Source organism: Erythrolamprus reginae, chromosome 6, assembly GCF_031021105.1.
Source record: "Erythrolamprus reginae isolate rEryReg1 chromosome 6, rEryReg1.hap1, whole genome shotgun sequence".
Taxonomy (NCBI): Eukaryota; Metazoa; Chordata; class Lepidosauria; order Squamata; family Dipsadidae; genus Erythrolamprus; species Erythrolamprus reginae.
The window spans coordinates 94,159,033-94,175,559 of NC_091955.1; the positions used below are offsets into that span (position 1 = coordinate 94,159,033).

Genomic DNA, 16,527 nt, shown 5'->3' on the forward strand with positions numbered 1-16,527 from the left:
AAACAGATGTTTGGCATTACTGGACTGAAAGCAGAAAAAAAGGTTGTGTTTGCCCATCATGCTTTAACCATATTGTGAATTACTCTATTTTTTGGAACATGTTAAAACTAACCCAGCGGTCTTCAAACTTGGCAACTTTTAAGACTTGTGGACTTCAACTCCTAGAATTCTGGGAGTTGAAGTCCACAAATCTTAACGTTGCCAACTTTGGGGACCTCATTGTAAACCAGATCCGGATTGCAAAATCTCTGGGTGGGAGCAAAGAACAGACTGTCCTCTAACTCAGTGGCTCTCAATCTTGGCAACTTTAAAATAGGTGGACTTCAACTCCCAGAATTCCCTAGCCAGCCAGCCAATAGCTAGCCAGCAAACTGAGGGGCGGGACACACCCAATTCACTGAATAACCAGGTCACTAACTGAACAAGTCCATCGATTCACTTAACAACCGTGTCAAGAAAGGTCGGAAAATGGGGCAAAACTCAGTGAACACCTTTTTCACTGAATGGCGTACATTTATTTATTTATTTTTATTTTATTCTATTAATTTTATTTTATTTTTATTTTATTTATTTTATTCATTTTATTTTATTTATTTATTATTTTATTTTATTTATTATTTTATTCATTTTATTTTATTTATTATTTACTTTATTTTATTTATTTTATTTATTTATTCTATTTTCATTTATTTTATTTTATTTTAATTTTATTTATTTTACTTATGATTTCATTTATTGTGGCCGTAAGTCGAGGACTACCTGGCATTACCAAAAAAAAGAAAAAACAGCCACAAGCAAATTTTGCATTTCAATTCAAACTCGAAAAGCGCGCGGCGGTCCCTTTAAAGACGCCCCGCCCTCTCCCCTCCCCTCCCCATCCTTCAAGAGACTGTGGTGAAAAACAGCCACCCCACACATACACAGACACACCGCGTGATTCTATACTTCCGGCTCTACGGCGAACATCTAGAGGGCGTGCGTGGCCGAGTCCAACCAAAAAGAGGCGGCAGCCGGAAGTGAAGGCCGGGAAAGAGCGGCCTCTTTTCCCCTCCTTTCCTTCCTTTCCCTCCGCCCACTCTATGGTTCCTCCTCCCCGGTTCGCGGCGGCTTGACAAGATGGCGGCGTCGGGCCTAGGCTTCGGCCCAGGGTCGTCGGGGCTCCTCGGCAGCCGGGTCCTGGCATACACCCTCCACCGCTGGAGCAGCTTCTCCTCCACCTACCTGCCAGAGTGAGTCGGCCGCGTGTGTGTGGAGGGCGGGGAAGCCCTCCTCCTCAAGGCAGCCCCCTCCGTTGGGGGGTCTGGGACCACCGCCCCATCTTCCCCGGCTGAAGGAGGGCGCGGAGGATGGGCCTCCGAGTCTACCACCGGTGTATGTGGATGGAGTGGGGAGGGGGCAGGACCCGGAAAAGACTCCCCCCCATTCCTGCTCTAGCAGGTGGGGAAGGGGTCTTGACCCTCCCCCCCGCAAATAGCCGTTGGGGGCGGGGCTGGGGGAGGAGCCTATGGATTTGTGTGTGAGGGTCCTGGCCCCCCTCAATGGCCAGGTGAAGGAGGCCGCCCCACTTGCCTTGGTTGACTTAATTAAAGGAGGGTGTGTGTGGAGGGGGATGGGAAAGGTCAATGAAAGGCTGATCAGGGGGCGTCCGAGCAGCGTGGATTCATAGGGATCGGGTGGATCTTGTAGGGGAGGATCTGTCTCCCCAACCTTTTGTGGACAGGCCTGGCAAATGGGTCTTCATTGCTACTGGGATCAGGGTCTTGATCCTTGTTGATCTTCCTCCTCTTCCTCTTCTTTATCTCTTCCTCCTCCTATTCTTCTCTTCCTCTCCTCCTCTTCTTTACCTCTTCTTCCTCTTCTTCTATTTCTTCTTCCTGTTCTTCCTCCTCTTCCTCTCCCTCCTCTTCTTTATCTCTTCTTCCTCTTTTCTTTTTCCCCTTCCTCCTCTATTTCTTCTTCCTCCTCTTCCTCTCCCTACTCTTTTTTATTTCTTCTTCCTCTTTCTCTGTTTCTTCCTCCTATTTTTCCTCATCTTCTTCCTCTAGCTCTTCTTCCTTTTCGTTGTCCTCTTTTTTCCTCTACCTTTTCTTCCTCTACCTTTTCTTCCTCTTCTTCCTCCTCTAGCTCTTCTGCCCCTTCTTCCTCCCTTTCCCTCTTCCTCCTCATCTTTCTCTTCTATCACTCCTCCTCCTCCTCTTCCTCTAGCTCTTATTCCCCTTCTTCCTTCTCTTTTTCCTCCCCCTCTTCCTCTATCATTTCTTCCTCCTCTTCTTCCTCTATCTCTTTTTCCTATTCTTTCTCCTCTTCCTCTAGCTCTTCTTCCCCTTCTTCCTCCACTTTTTCCCCTTCCTTCTCCCCCTCTTTCTCTATCATTTCTTCCTCCTCTTCTTCCTCTATTACTTCTTTCTTTTCTTCTTCCTTCCTCTAGCTCTTCTGCCCTTTCTTCTCTTTTCCCTCTTCCTCTTCTTTCTCTTCCTCCTCCTCTTCTTCCTCTTCGTCTATCTCTTCCTCAGCGGTGGGCTACAAGCCAGAAGGCTAAATTGTGCTCACCGCCATGGCTTGTAAGTTCTTGCGGGACCAGCGTGATTTTGCTGCTGCACCTGTGGAGGAAGCAAAATCGCGCACGGAGCCACAGGTGCACCCGGGTTTTGGTGAGGATTTTTTGCTTCCACATATGCTGAAATATGGGCGCACCTGTGGCTCCGTGCGCGATTTTGCTTCCTCCACAGGTGCAGCAGCAAAATCGCGCTGGTCCCGCAAGAACCTACGAGCCGCGGTGGCGAGCGTAATTTAGCGTTCCAGCTCGTAGCCCACCACTGTTCTTCCTCCTCCTCTCCTTCTCCTTCATCTATCCCTCCTCCTCCTCCTCCCTTTCCCAGCCATTAGAGCCTTTGAGCAGAGTCATGAGGCCTCCCATTAGTGCCGATTCCAAGAGGCCTCCAAGATGATAGAATAGAAGAGAATTTTATTGGCCGAGTGTGATTGGACACACAAGGAATTTGCCTTGGCGCATATGCTCTCAACGTACATAAAATAAAATATACATTTGTTAAGAATCATGTGGCACAACACTTAATGATTGTCACAGGGGTCAAATAAGCAATGAAGAAACAATCAATATTGATAAAAATCTTAGGATACAGCAACAAGTTACAGTCATACAGTCAACATGGGAGGAAATGGGTGATAGGAATGATGAGAAAAACTAGTAGAATAGAAGTGCAGATTTAGCAGAAAGTCTGACAGTGTTGAGGGAATTATTTGTTTAGTAGAGTGATGGCGTTCGGAAAAAAACTGTTCTTGTGTCTAGTTGTCTTGGTGTGCAGTGCTCTGTAGCGACATTTTGAGGGTGGGAGTTGAAACAGTTTGTGTCCAGGATGTGAGGGGTCAGTAAATATTTTCCCCGCCCTCTTTTTGACTCGTGCAGTCTACAGGTCCTCAATGGAAGGCAGGTTGGCAGCCATTGTTTTTTCTGCAGTTCTGATTCTCCTCTGAAGTCTGTGTCGGTCCTGTTGGGTTGCAGCACCAAACCAGACAGTTATAGAGGTGCAGATGACAGACTCAATGATTCCTCTGTAGAACTGTCTCTGTAGAACTGATCTGTCTCAAACCTGATTCTTCAGGTCTTTTTTTTTTTTTACAGAGAGTTAGAAGGGACCTTGGAGGTCTTTAGCTTCTTGCTCAAGCAGGAGCTCCTGTATGATTTCAGACAAGTCCCATCCCTTCTTAAAAACCTCCAGGGATGCCGTTCCCACAATCTCTGGTGGCAAGCTGTTCCACTGATTAATTGTCATGTCAGGAAGTCTCTCCTTAATTCTAGGTTGCTTCTCTCCTTGATTAGTCTCCACCCATTGCTTCTTGTCCTGCCTTCTGGTGCTTTGGAAAATAAATGGATCCCCACTTCTTTGTGGCGGGCCCTCAAATCCTTGAATACTGCTATCATGTCTCCCTTAGTCCTTCTTTTCTCTAGACTAGGCAAGCCCAATTTCTGCAGCCGTTCTTCATATGTTTTAGTCTCCAGGCCTTTAATCATCTTAGTTGCTCCTCTGCACTTTTCCCCCAAGTGTCAGCAACTTTTGTCTTGGGTTGCAATTTGTTCTATTGCAATCCTAGCTGTTGTTTTCTAAAGCAGCCAGCTAAATTTTAGAACGATACCAGAGTTTTGGTGGCTGTGCATGTTTTCTCCAACAGTAGATCTTTCTTTGTGTGAGCACAGTCGACTTCAGAGGTCTTCAAACTAGGCAACTTTAAGACTTAGAAACATAGAAGTCTGACGGCAGAAAAAGACCTCAAGGTCCATCTAGTCTGCCCTTATACTATTCCCTGTATTTTATCTTACAATGGATATATGTTTATCCCAGGCATGTTTAAATTCAGTTACTGTGGATTTACCAACCACGTCTGCTGGAAGTTTGTTCCAAGGATCTACTCCTCTTTCAGTGAAATAATATTTTCTCACGTTGCTTTTGATCTTTCCCCCAACTAACTTCAGATTGTGTCCCCTTGTTCTTGTGTTCACTTTCCTATTAAAAACACTTCCCTCCTGAACCTTCAACTTGTGTTGAAGTCCACAAGTCTTAAAGTTGCCAAGTTTGGGATCTACTTTCTTCTTACTAGCTTTTCTCTCGTAAAGATCTTTTAAATTCAGACAAGAGGAAGAGGCACATTGGTGTGATATAAACTGAGGATAACAAAGTACATATTGAGAACGGAGAGTATGAAAAATTAGACTGACTTAATTTTATTGTCACTTTGGTTAGCTAGAGCAGTGTTTCCCAACCTTGGCAAATTGAAGATATTTGGACTTCAACTCCCAGAATTTCACAGCCAGCAAATGCTGGCTGGGGAATTCTGGGAGTTGAAGTCCAGATACCTTCAAGTTGCCAAGGTTGGGAAACACTGAGCTAGAGGTATCACAAGCAGGAAGAGGGAGATTGTGATCCCGCTGTGTAGAGCGCTGGTGGGACCCCATTTGGAATACTGTGTCCAGTTCTGGAGACCTCACCTACGAAAAGATATGGATCAAACTGAACGGGTCCAAAGATGGACTACAAAAACAGTGGAAGATCTTAAGCATGAAACTTATCAGGAAAGACTCAATGAACTCAATCTGTATAGTCTGGAGGACAGAAGAAAAAGGGGGGACATGATCGAAACATTTAAATATGTTAAAGGGTTAAATAAGGTCCAGGAGGGAAGTGTTATTAATAGGAAAGTGAACACAAGAACAAGGGGGCACAATCTGAGGTTAGTTGGGGGAAAGATCAGAAGCAACGTGAGAAAATATGATTTGACTGAAAGAGTAGTAGATGCTTGGAACAAACTTCCAGCAGACGTGGTCGGTAAATCCACAGTCACTGAATTTAAACATGCCTGGGATAAACATATATCCACCCTAAGATAAAATACAGGAAATAGTATATGGGCAGACTAGATGGACCAGAACAGCTTAATGTGGTTTATAGCTCCGGATGTCGGAAACTTTTATCTTCCAAGTGAGAATGGAATTTAGTAGCAGGAAATCCAAACCTTTGACTGTAGTACCTGTTTGAGCGTTTGGGATTTGTCTTTTAAGAGCTGGGCTTTGTTCACATAAATTACTATGACAGGGAGGTTCATTAAGTGGAAAGGCAATGCACACCTTTAAATAACCCGTTTCAATAAACTCTTACCTTGTGTAGGAAATGTAACAGGTATTTTTTTATAATTCTCTGAATTGATCTAAACAACAATAAGTTTTTCCTTTTTGTATTATGAAGACTTCTATTTTGAGCGGAGCGGTTGTAGCTCCTTTTTCTGATATGTGTTTTGTTTGTGATGTCTGTCTTTTGAATAATAATAAATATATACATATATTTTTTAAAAGAGCTGCTTCTGCTGACTGTTGGCTGTAGTTCAACAGTTCAAATCTCACTCCTGGCTCAAGGTTGACTCAACCTTCCGTCCTTCCAAGGTGGGTCAAATCAGGACCCAGATATTATTATTATTATTATTATTATTATTATTATTATTATTATTATTATTTATTGGATTTGTATGCCGCCCCTCTCCATAAACTGGGGGCAGCTAACAACAGTGATAAAAAACATCACGTAACAATCCAATATTAAAACAACTAAAAAAAACCCTTATTATAAAACCAAACATACATACAAACATACCATGCATAAATTGTGAAGGCCTAGGGGGAAAGAGTATCTCAGTTCCCCCATGCCTGACGGCAAAGGTGGGTTTTAAGAAGCTTACGAAAGGTGAGGAGGGTTGGGGCAATTCTAATTTCTGGGGGGAACTGGTTCCAGAGGGTCGGGGCCGCCACAGAGAAGGCTCTTCTCCTGGGTCCCGCCAAATGACATTGCTTAGTCGACGGGACCCTGAGAAGGCCAACTCTGTGGGACCTGATTGGCCGCTGGGATTTGTGCAGCAGATAGTTGCGGGCAAGAGGCTGATTCTATAAACCGCTTAGAGAGGGATGTAAAGGCCCTGTGAAGTGGTATATAAGTCTATTGCTATTGCCATCTGCCTCGAAAGAAAGGAAAAACAAATATTAGCCCAGACGAGACACTTGTGACACTGATGTCCCTTTCGGCAGTGGACTCTGAAATGAACTTGGACTTGAACCCGAAGCTTTTTGCAATTGTTTGCTCACTTTGTGTTTACTTTTTTGGAAAATTGGGAATGGACCTGAGATTCAGTCTGTGGTTCAAAGGAAGCGCTGAACTTTATCCTAGTTTTTTTTGTCATCTATTGCAGCGACGGCTGACCTTTTCCCGACTGAGCGCGCAATGTGCGCGCACATGCGCAAATGCTGGGTCGCGTGCCCCTCTCCCACCCATCCCAGGACAGGGCAACCATCATACGTACCTGCAGTTGCTGAGCGTCTGAATTTTGACCACGGGGGATGCTGCAACCATGGTGTGGAAAATGGTCACAGGTCATCCCCCCTCCGTTAGCGTTGTAACTTCAAACAGTCACTTACAAATGGCTGTAAGTCGAGGATGATGATGATAATAATACTAATAATACTAATAATACTAATACTAATACTAATAATAATAATAATAATAATAATAATAATAATAATTTATGAGATTTTTATGCCGCCCCTCTCCGAGAACTCAGGGTGGCTCACAACCTTCCTTTGCTCTGGACTGCCAAAGCCTCCTTAAGCGCCACCGGGTTCTTAAGTAGAAAATGGTTCTTAAATAGAGGCAAAAAAATCTTGAACACTTGGCTCTTATCTAGAAAAGTTCTTAAGTAGTGGTGTTCTTAAGTAGAGGTACCACTGTATTTCCAATGGTCTTAGGAACCGAGACACAGAGATACAGAATCAGCCTCTTGTGACCCCACCCAACAATCTTATTTATTTTATTTATTTATTTATTATTTAGATTTGTAAGCCGCCCCTCTCTGCAGACTCGGGGCGGCTCACAGCAAGATACAGCAAATCATAACAAATCCAAATAAATTTAAAATATTTTAAAAGATTTAAAAAGAACCCCATTTATTAACAAACACACACACAAACATACCATGCATAAATTGTACATGCCCGGGGGAGGTGTTTCAGTTCCCCCATGCCTGACGGCAAAGGTGGGTTTTAAGGAGTTTACGGAAGGCAGGGAGAGTAGGGGCAGTTCTAATCTCTGGGGAGAGTTGGTTCCAGAGAGTCGGGGCCGCCACAGAGAAGGCTCTTCCCCTGGGGCCCGCCAACAGACAACAGTTGACGGGACCCGGAGAAGGCCCACTCTGTGGGACCTAATCGGTCGCTGGGATTCATGCGGCAGAAGGCGGTCTCGGAGATATTCTGGTCCAGTGCCATGAAGGGCTTTAAAGGTCATAACCAACACTTTGAATTGTGACCGGAAATTGATCGGCAGCCAATGCAGACTGCGGAGTGATGGCGAAACATAGGCATACCTAGGTAAGCCCATGACTGCTCTCGCAGCTACATTCTGCACGATCTGAAGTTTCCGAACACTTTTCAAAGGTAGCCCCATGTAGAGAGCATTACAGTAGTCGAACCTCGAGGTGATGAGGGCATGAGTGACTGTGAGCAATGAGTCCCGGTCCAGATAGGGCCGCAACTGGTGCACCAGGCGAACCTGGGCAAACGCCCCCCTCGCCACAGCTGAAAGATGGTTCTCTAATGTAAGTGGATCGAGCAGGACGCCCAAGTTGCGGACCCTCTCCGAGGGGGTCAATAATTCCCCCCCCCCCAGGGTAATGGACGGACAGATGGAATTGTCCTTGGGAGGCAAAACCCACAGCCACTCCCGTCTTATCCGGGTTGAGTTTGAGTCTGTTGACACCCATCCAGGCCCCAACAGCCTCCAGACACCGGCACATCACTTCCACTGCTTCATTGACTGGACATGGGGTGGAGATGTAAAGCTGGGTATCATCAGTGTACTGATGATACCTCACCCCATGCCCTTGGATGATCTCACCCAGCGGTTTCATGTAGATATTAAATAGCAGGGGGGAGAGGACCGACCCCTGAGGCACCCCACAAGGGAGAGACCTCAGAGTCGACCTCTGACCCCCCACTAACACTGACTGCGACCTGCCGGAGAGGTAGGAGGAGAACCACTGAAGAACAGTGCCTCCCACCCCCAACCCCTCTAGCCGGTGCAGAAGGATACCATGGTCGATGGTATCGAAAGCCGCTGAGAGGTCAAGGAGCACCAGGACAGAGGATAAACCCCTGTCCCGGGCCCGCCAGAGATCATCCATCAACGCGACCAAAGCAGTTTCCGTGCTGTAACCGGGCCTGAAACCCGACTGCTGGGGACCTAGATAATCGGCTTCTTCCAAGGACCGTTGGAGCTGGAGCGCCACCACCTTCTCAACAACCTTTCCCATAAAGGGAAGGTTGGAGACTGGACGATAGTTATTAAGTACGGCTGGGTCCAGGGAAGGCTTCTTGAGGAGGGGGCGCACGAGCGCCTCTTTATAGAGTGTTGGAAAAACTCCCCTCCCCAAGGAAGCGTTGGTAATCTCCTGGACCCAGCTCCGTGTCACCTCCCTGCCGGCCGAGACCAACCAGGAGGGACACGGATCCAGTAAACAGGTGGCGGAACTCACAGCTCCAATGGCCTTGTCCACTTCATCTGGTGTCACCAGATCAAACTCTTCCCAGACAGGTGGACAAGTACGTGCCCCAATCACCTCGACTGATTCGTTGGGTCCTCATTTGACCCACCTCGGAAGGATGGAAGGCTGAGTCAACCATGAGCCGGTGGCGAGATTTGAACTGCTGAACTACATCTAATAGTTAGCTGAAGTAGTTCCAGTGCTGTACTGTAACCCAGTGTTTCCCAACCTTGACAACCTGAAGATATCTGGACTTCAACTCCCAGAATTCCCCAGCCAGCATTCGCTGGCTGGGGAATTCTGGGAATTGAAGTCCAAATATCTTCAAGTTGCCAAGGTTGGGAAACACTGCTCTAACCACTGTGCCACCCTGGCTCTTAATATATGCTGGAGAAAGGAAAGCCAGGTGCAAAACAAGAGAACAGAGAAAAATCCCATCCGATCTTCAGGATGTCCCCGAGCCCTTCCTATTCACAAAGCCTCTTTGTACTATTTGAAAGAGGGTAATCGGAGGACCTGTAACCAAATAAATGGGGAGGAAAAAGCAGAAGAAAAAACCCTCAATCCTTCTTGGCCGAGCGGCGCAGCTGGTGTAACCGAGATGGTTTTCCTAGAACCGTGATGGCGAACCGATGGCACGCGTGGCCAAAGGTTGCATGCAGAGCCCTTTCTGCAGGTAGGTGAGCTGCTAACCAGCTCAGGTCCAAGGGCGCATGTGATTTTTGGGTCCGTCACACAAATGCTTTCTCATCTATCTATCTATCTATCCATCTCCCCATCTCCCCACCCACCTACCTACCTATCTATCCATTTATCTTTCCATCCATCCATCCATCATCCATCAATCTATCATGTCTATCTGTCTGTCTGTCTGTCTACCTACCTACCTATCTACCTACCTACCTATCCACCTATCTACCCACCCACCCACCCACCTACCTACCTATCTATCCATTTATCTTTCCATCTATCCATCCATCCATCCATCATCCATCTATCTATCATGTCTTTCTATCATGTCTGTCTGTCTGTCTATCTATCATCTATCATATATCTACCTACGTACCTACCTACCTATCTATATATCAATCATCTATCAATCAATCAATCATCTATCTATCATATACCTACCTACCTACCTACGTACCTATCTATCTATCTATCTATCTATCTATCTATCATATATCTACCTTCCTACCTACCTACCTACCTACGTATCTATCTATCTATCTATCTATCTATCTATCTATCTATCTATCTATCTATCATATATCTACCTACCTACCTACCTACATACCTATCTATCTATCTATCTATCTATCTATCTATCTATCATATATCTACCTACCTACGTACCTATCTATCTATCTATCTATCTATCTATCTATCTATCTATCATATATCTACCTACCTACCTACCTACCTATCTATCCATCTATCTTTCCATCCATCCATCCTTAGGATGGATCTATGTTTATCCCAGGCATGTTTAAATTCTGTTACTGTGGATTGACCAACCACGTCTGCTGGAAGTTTGTTCCAAGGATCTACTACTCTTTCAGTCAAATCATATTTCCTCACGTTGCTTTTGATCCTTCCCCCAACTGACCTCAGATTGTGTCCCCTTGTCCTTGTGTTCACTTTCCTATTAAAAACACTTCCCTCCTGGACCTTATTTAACCCTTTGACATATTTAAATGTTTCGATCATGCCCCCCCTTATTATTATGATCCTTTTTATACCAGGGCTGGGGAGCGTGTGGTTCCTCGCCGGTTGCTGAGCTACGTTGGGTCTCGGCTAGGCTAGCCGGATCTGCTGACAGTTGCGGTTCAACCACACCTGGAGGGCCTGCGACCCTTCTGGTATTAACGCTGATTTTTGCAAAACCGCTCACCGCTGTAAAATGAAAAGAACCCAAAATAGGCCGCTCTGAATACGCCGCTATCCGCTTTCCCCCTTGTTGGAAAGCCTTTGATTGCTTTGGTCCTTTTAATGCGGGGAGGAATTATTCCCATTGATTACGTCTGATCACTGCTATTCAAGGCTTTTTAAAAGGACGAGATTTGTTCTTTTCTACTGGGGCCATTCAGTTTCTTGCCTCCTTTCCAAGCATTTTTGTTGTAAGGGAATAATAAATATTCAACCCTGTTTTTTTTTCTCTCTCCCCCCTCCATCAGCTGTGTTTTCTGAAACAGAGAAAAAGCACATTTCTTTTGCCGTTTTTCTAAGCCTCTATTCAAGAGCGGGAATTGCAGCGTTGTTCTTCAATCGTTTTTGTACGTTTCGCGGGTAGAGTGCATGGTGCGCTTGATGAAACTTTTAAAGAAAGATTGAGCCGGATGATGTAACTTTTTCCCAGAGCAAATTTTTGGATTGGAAGAGAAAAAGGAACTCCGAATTTTGCCTTCTTGCAGTTTGAGAAGTTTCTCGCCAATTGTAATATCCAGGGAATGAATACAAGTGGTTACAACCGGTCACTTGTAAACTGTTCAAAGTTACAAGCAGGATGTCCAGCAAACCTGGAAAACAGGGAAATCAGGGAATTATCAGGGAAATCGGTGGTTCGGGAAATATCAGGGAACTCATGAAAAAAATGGAATAAATCAGCGAAAAAAACCAAGAACGGTTCCCCCCCCCCCCCCGAACACCATCACTCTGCTAAACAAATAATTCCCCCACCACTGTCAAACTATTTACTAAGTCTGCATTACCAGATTATCTCAGCCTTCTGCTGCACGAATCCCAGTGACCAGTTAGGTCCCACAGAGTGGGTCTTCTCCGGGTCCCGTCAACTACACAATGTCACTTGGCGGGACCCAGGGGAAGAGCCTTCTCTGTGGCGGCCCCAACCCTCTGGAACCAACTCCCCCCAGAGATTAGAATTGCTCCCACCTTCCTTGCCTTTCATAAGCTGCTTAAAACCCACCTCTGCCGCCAGGCATGGGGGAACTGAGATACTCAGAATTGAAACATCTCCCCCTTGCTCATGTTGTTTTGGTGTATGATTGATTGTGTGCTTGTTTTTTATATATATTGGGGTTGTTTTAATGAATGTTTTAACCTAAAACTGTAATTTAGATTGCTAAATATTAGATTTGTTACTATGTACTGTTTTTGCCATTGTTGTGAGCCGCCCCGAGTCTGCGGAGAGGGGCGGCATATAAATCCAATAAATCTAATCTAATCTAATCTAAATTAATGATTGTGAGTTGAGGTTTTGAATTCTGATTTGGATCTAACACTGCACTGAAGATTTTCTAGCTTCATAGAATCATGGAATCATAGAGTTGGAAGGGACCTCGAGGGTCATCGGGTGGATAGTCTAAGGGTAAAATGTTGGGGGTTTGGGGATGACACTATGGAGTCCGTTAATGAGTTTCACTCTTCGACAACTCGGATACTGAAGTTGTATTTTTTACAGTCAAGTTTGGAGCGGTTAATATTAAGTTTAAATCTGTTGTGTGCTCTCGTGTTGTTGTGGTTGAAGCTGAAGTAGTCGTCGACAGGCAGGACGTTGCAGCATATGACCTTGTGGGCAATACGTAGATCGTGTTTAAGGCGTCTTAGTTCCCAAGCTTTCTAGGCCCAGGATTGAAAGTCTAGTCTCTTAGGGTTGTCAACTTTTTTTACATTTACATCTCTCTCTTTCTCTCTTGTTTCCAGGAATATCTTAGTAGACAAGCCCAACGATCAATCTTCACGGTGGTCTTCAGAAAGCAATTATCCCCCACAGGTGAGATTTAATGGCGCCTCTGTATTGGATTCAAATTGTAGCCAACAGAAAGGCATTTTGATGAATCCTTGTACGACCCGTCTGTTGATATAAATTCACAATTGGTACATTAAGCTTGGTGTTAAACTTGTAAATGCCAGTTAACAATATCATAGTGGTAGGGGTGGGTTCCACTTACCTTCGTTTTATTTTGTTTTATTTACATCATTTTACTTCGTTTCATCTTATAATTTATTTTATTTACATTACTGTACCTGATTTCATTTCATTTTATGTCTCTTTGTTTTTTTTGTTTATTTTATTTTATTTTTATTATTTATTTTTATAAATTCTTCTGCCGCACGAATCCCAGCGGCCGATAAGATCCCACAGATTAGGCCTTCTCCAGGTCCCGTCCACTAAACCAGTTTCCCAAACTTGGCAACTTGAAGATATCTGGACTTCAACTCCCATTCGCTGGTTGGGGAATTCTGGGAGTTGAAGTCCAAATATCTTCAAGTTGCCAAAGTTGGGAAACACTGCACTAAACAATGTCGTCTGGCGGGCCCCAGGGGAAGAGCCTTCTCTGTGGCGGCCCCGGCCCTCTGGAATCAACTCCCCCCTGTAGATTAGAACCGCCCACACCCTCCTTGCCTTTCGTAAGTTATTGAAGACCCATCTGTGTCTCCAGGCATGGGGTTATTGAGAGATCCCCAGGCTATTATGGTTTATGAATGGTATGACTGAGTTGTATGGTTTTTAATTACAGTACATGGGTTTTAGATGTTGTTTAAGTATTGGATTTGTACATTGCTGTTGTGAGCCGCTCCGAGTCTTCGGAGAGGGGCGGGATACAAATCTAATATATTATTATTATTATTATTATTATTATTATTATTATTATTATTATTAATTGTGCCATTATTGGTGTTATAAATAACCCAAGGCTGCAAACATATAGAAACCTAGAAGTCTGACGGCAGAAAAAGACCTCACGGTCCATCTAGTCTGCCCTTATGCTATTTCCTGTATTTTATCTTAGGATGGATCTATGTTTATCCCAGGCATGTTTAAATCCAGTTGTTGTGAATTTACCAACCACGTCTGCTGGAAGTTTGTTCCAATCATCTAGTACTCTTTCAGTAAAATAATATTTTCTCATGTTGCTTTTGATCTTTCCCCCAACTAACTTCAGATTGTGCCCCCTTGTTCTTGGGTTCACTTTCTTATTATCCAAGATACCCAAGACATCTTTCTCCCCTTAATTTCCCCCATCATAATTCTGTGAGGTGTGTTGGGGTGAGAGAGAGAGAGAGAGGGTCTGGCCCAAAGTCACCCAGCCAGTCTTCATACCTAAGAAGGAACTAGAACTCAGTGTCCACCAGGAATTGGCCCAACGTCACCCAGCTGGCTTTCATTCCTAAGGAGGAGCTAGAACTCAGTGTCTCCTGGGGACTCGCCTACAATTACCCAGCTGTCTTTCATGCCTAAGGCAGAACTGGAACTCGTGATCTCCTGGGGATTGTCCCAAAGTCACCCAGCCAGGCCTAAGGCAGAACTAGAATTCATCTTTTATCTCCACCCCCTCAACAATTCTTCCTGCCATTTCCACTTTAATTTAAAGCCTCCCCTGTTGATTAACATTATTGACTATGACCTATAAAGCCCTACATGGCATCGGACCAGAATACCTCCGGGACCGTCTTCTGCCGCACGAATCCCAGCGGCCGATTTTAGGTCCCAAAGAGCCCTGCAGAGTCAGGCCAAAGCCCATCAAGTCCAGCATTCTGTGTCACACAGTGGCCCATGAATTGTCCATAGGGATCTTGAGCAGAAAGAGAATGCAAGACCCTCTCTTTCCCTTGACCCCCAACAAATGGTACTCAAGGGAACCCTGCCTGCCTCAACCAACATAGAGGCAGCACATGGACATCCGTTTCAACAACCACCTATGATACACTTGGCATCCATGAACCTGTCTAATCCTGCCTTGAAGCTATCCAGGCTGACAGCTGTCACCACCTCTTCTGGAAGTGAATTCCATCAACCAATGACCCTCTGGGTGAAGAAATATTTCCCTTGATTTGTCCTCACTTTTTTTTTTTACCTATGAGCAGTTTTAAAGCGATGGATTCCTCAGAGGGAAAAGCCTGCTGCCTCTTTCCTTCCTTTTGCCATCTGGAATCTCACACTCCGGCGGTCGCACAAAGCTCTACACTGTTGGCAGAGGTGAAGGATGGAAGGAAATAAAACAACTGCCTCTGCTGACTTGAAAATTCAGCTAAAAATAACCGCCCGAAGTCATCGTGTTCGACGCTTCCTCCATGCGTTTACCAGATGGCCTTTTAATAGCTCCTTCTTGGCAGAAAGGCCTTCATGCAGTAGTTAGAAGTGTGACAATGAGGTATTGACATTGTCTTGAGGGTGCAACATTAAGCATTTTATCCCTCTCCTTATCAGCCCAGAGCTTGAGAAATGTAGATCACATTTGCAGATGATCCTGGATATAAATTGTTTCAACTCCTACCCTCAAAACGATGCTGTAGAGCAGTGTTTCCAAACCTTGGCAACTTGAAGATATTCGCTGGCTGGGGAATTCTGGGAGTTGAAGTCCAAATATCTTCAAGTTGCCAAGGTTGGGAAACACTGCTATAGAGCACCGTACACCAGAACAACTAGACACCAAAATAGTTTTCCCCCTGAAGACCATCGCTCTGCTTAACAATTAATTCCTACAATTTTTTGTTGTAACTTGAGGACCATCCATAATCGAAAATACAAATGAATTTACGTATAAATTACGTATAAAAGCCGCCCCGAGTCTACAGTCTTATTTTCACATAAAAGAATTCTCGTGTTTAGTATATCCAATAACAGTAGTTTGATTTCTTTTTTCCAAGTTCATTTTCCAACGGCCTGAAAAGGAATTCTAATTTCAATCTACACTGCTCCAAAAAAATAAAGGGAACACTTAAACAACACAATATAACTCCAAGTAAATCAAACTTCTGTGAAATCAACACTGATTGACAGTCAATTTCACTTGCTGTTGTGCACATTCAACTTTGTACAGAACTAATGACAATTTTCCCTAAAACATGATGTGTGAGAGGCCAAGAAGGACCTGATGCCAGTTCCACACAGTAATACCGAAAATTATGTTATATATTTGAAATAATCTATGCTTTTCTAAAGTGCTCTTTAATATTTTGGGATAATCTGACAAAGGTAAGATCATAGATACGTATGTATGTGTATCTGTATGTATGTCACACCAACACTCCGCAGTCTGCATTGGTTGCTGATCTGTTTCCGGTCACAATTCAAAGTGTTGGTTATGACCTATAAAGCCCTTCATGGCACCGGACCAGATTATCTCAGGGACCGCCTTCTGCCGCACGAATCCCAGCGACCAGTTAGGTCCCACAGAGTGGGTCTTCTCCAGGTCCCGTCAAGTAAACAATGTCGTTTGGCGGGACCCAGGGGAAGAGCCTTCTCGGTGGCGGCCCCTGCCCTCTGGAACCAACTCCCCCCAGAGATTAGAATAGCCCCCACCCTCCTTGCCTTTCATAAGCTCCTTAAAACCCACCTCTGCGGTCAGGCATGGGGGAACTGAGATATTCTTTCCCCCTAGGCCTCTACAATTTATGCATGGCATGTTTGCATGTATGATTAGTTTTCTAACAAGGGTTTTTAGCTGTTTTAGTATTGGATTGTTATAT

General features: G+C 44.6%; 1 protein-coding gene across 1 annotated transcript in view; it reads left to right on the forward strand.

Moving 5' to 3' along the window:
- Positions 1-983: 983 nt before the first annotated feature.
- MKLN1 (muskelin 1) overlaps positions 984-16,527 on the forward strand; it is a 55,185-nt gene continuing 39,641 nt past the window's right edge. Inside the window, exons 1-2 of the mRNA XM_070754982.1 lie at positions 984-1,229; positions 12,757-12,826. Of these exons, the coding sequence (XP_070611083.1) occupies positions 1,117-1,229; positions 12,757-12,826 (183 nt within the window). The 5' untranslated portion in view covers positions 984-1,116. The remainder of the gene's footprint in view (positions 1,230-12,756; positions 12,827-16,527) is intronic.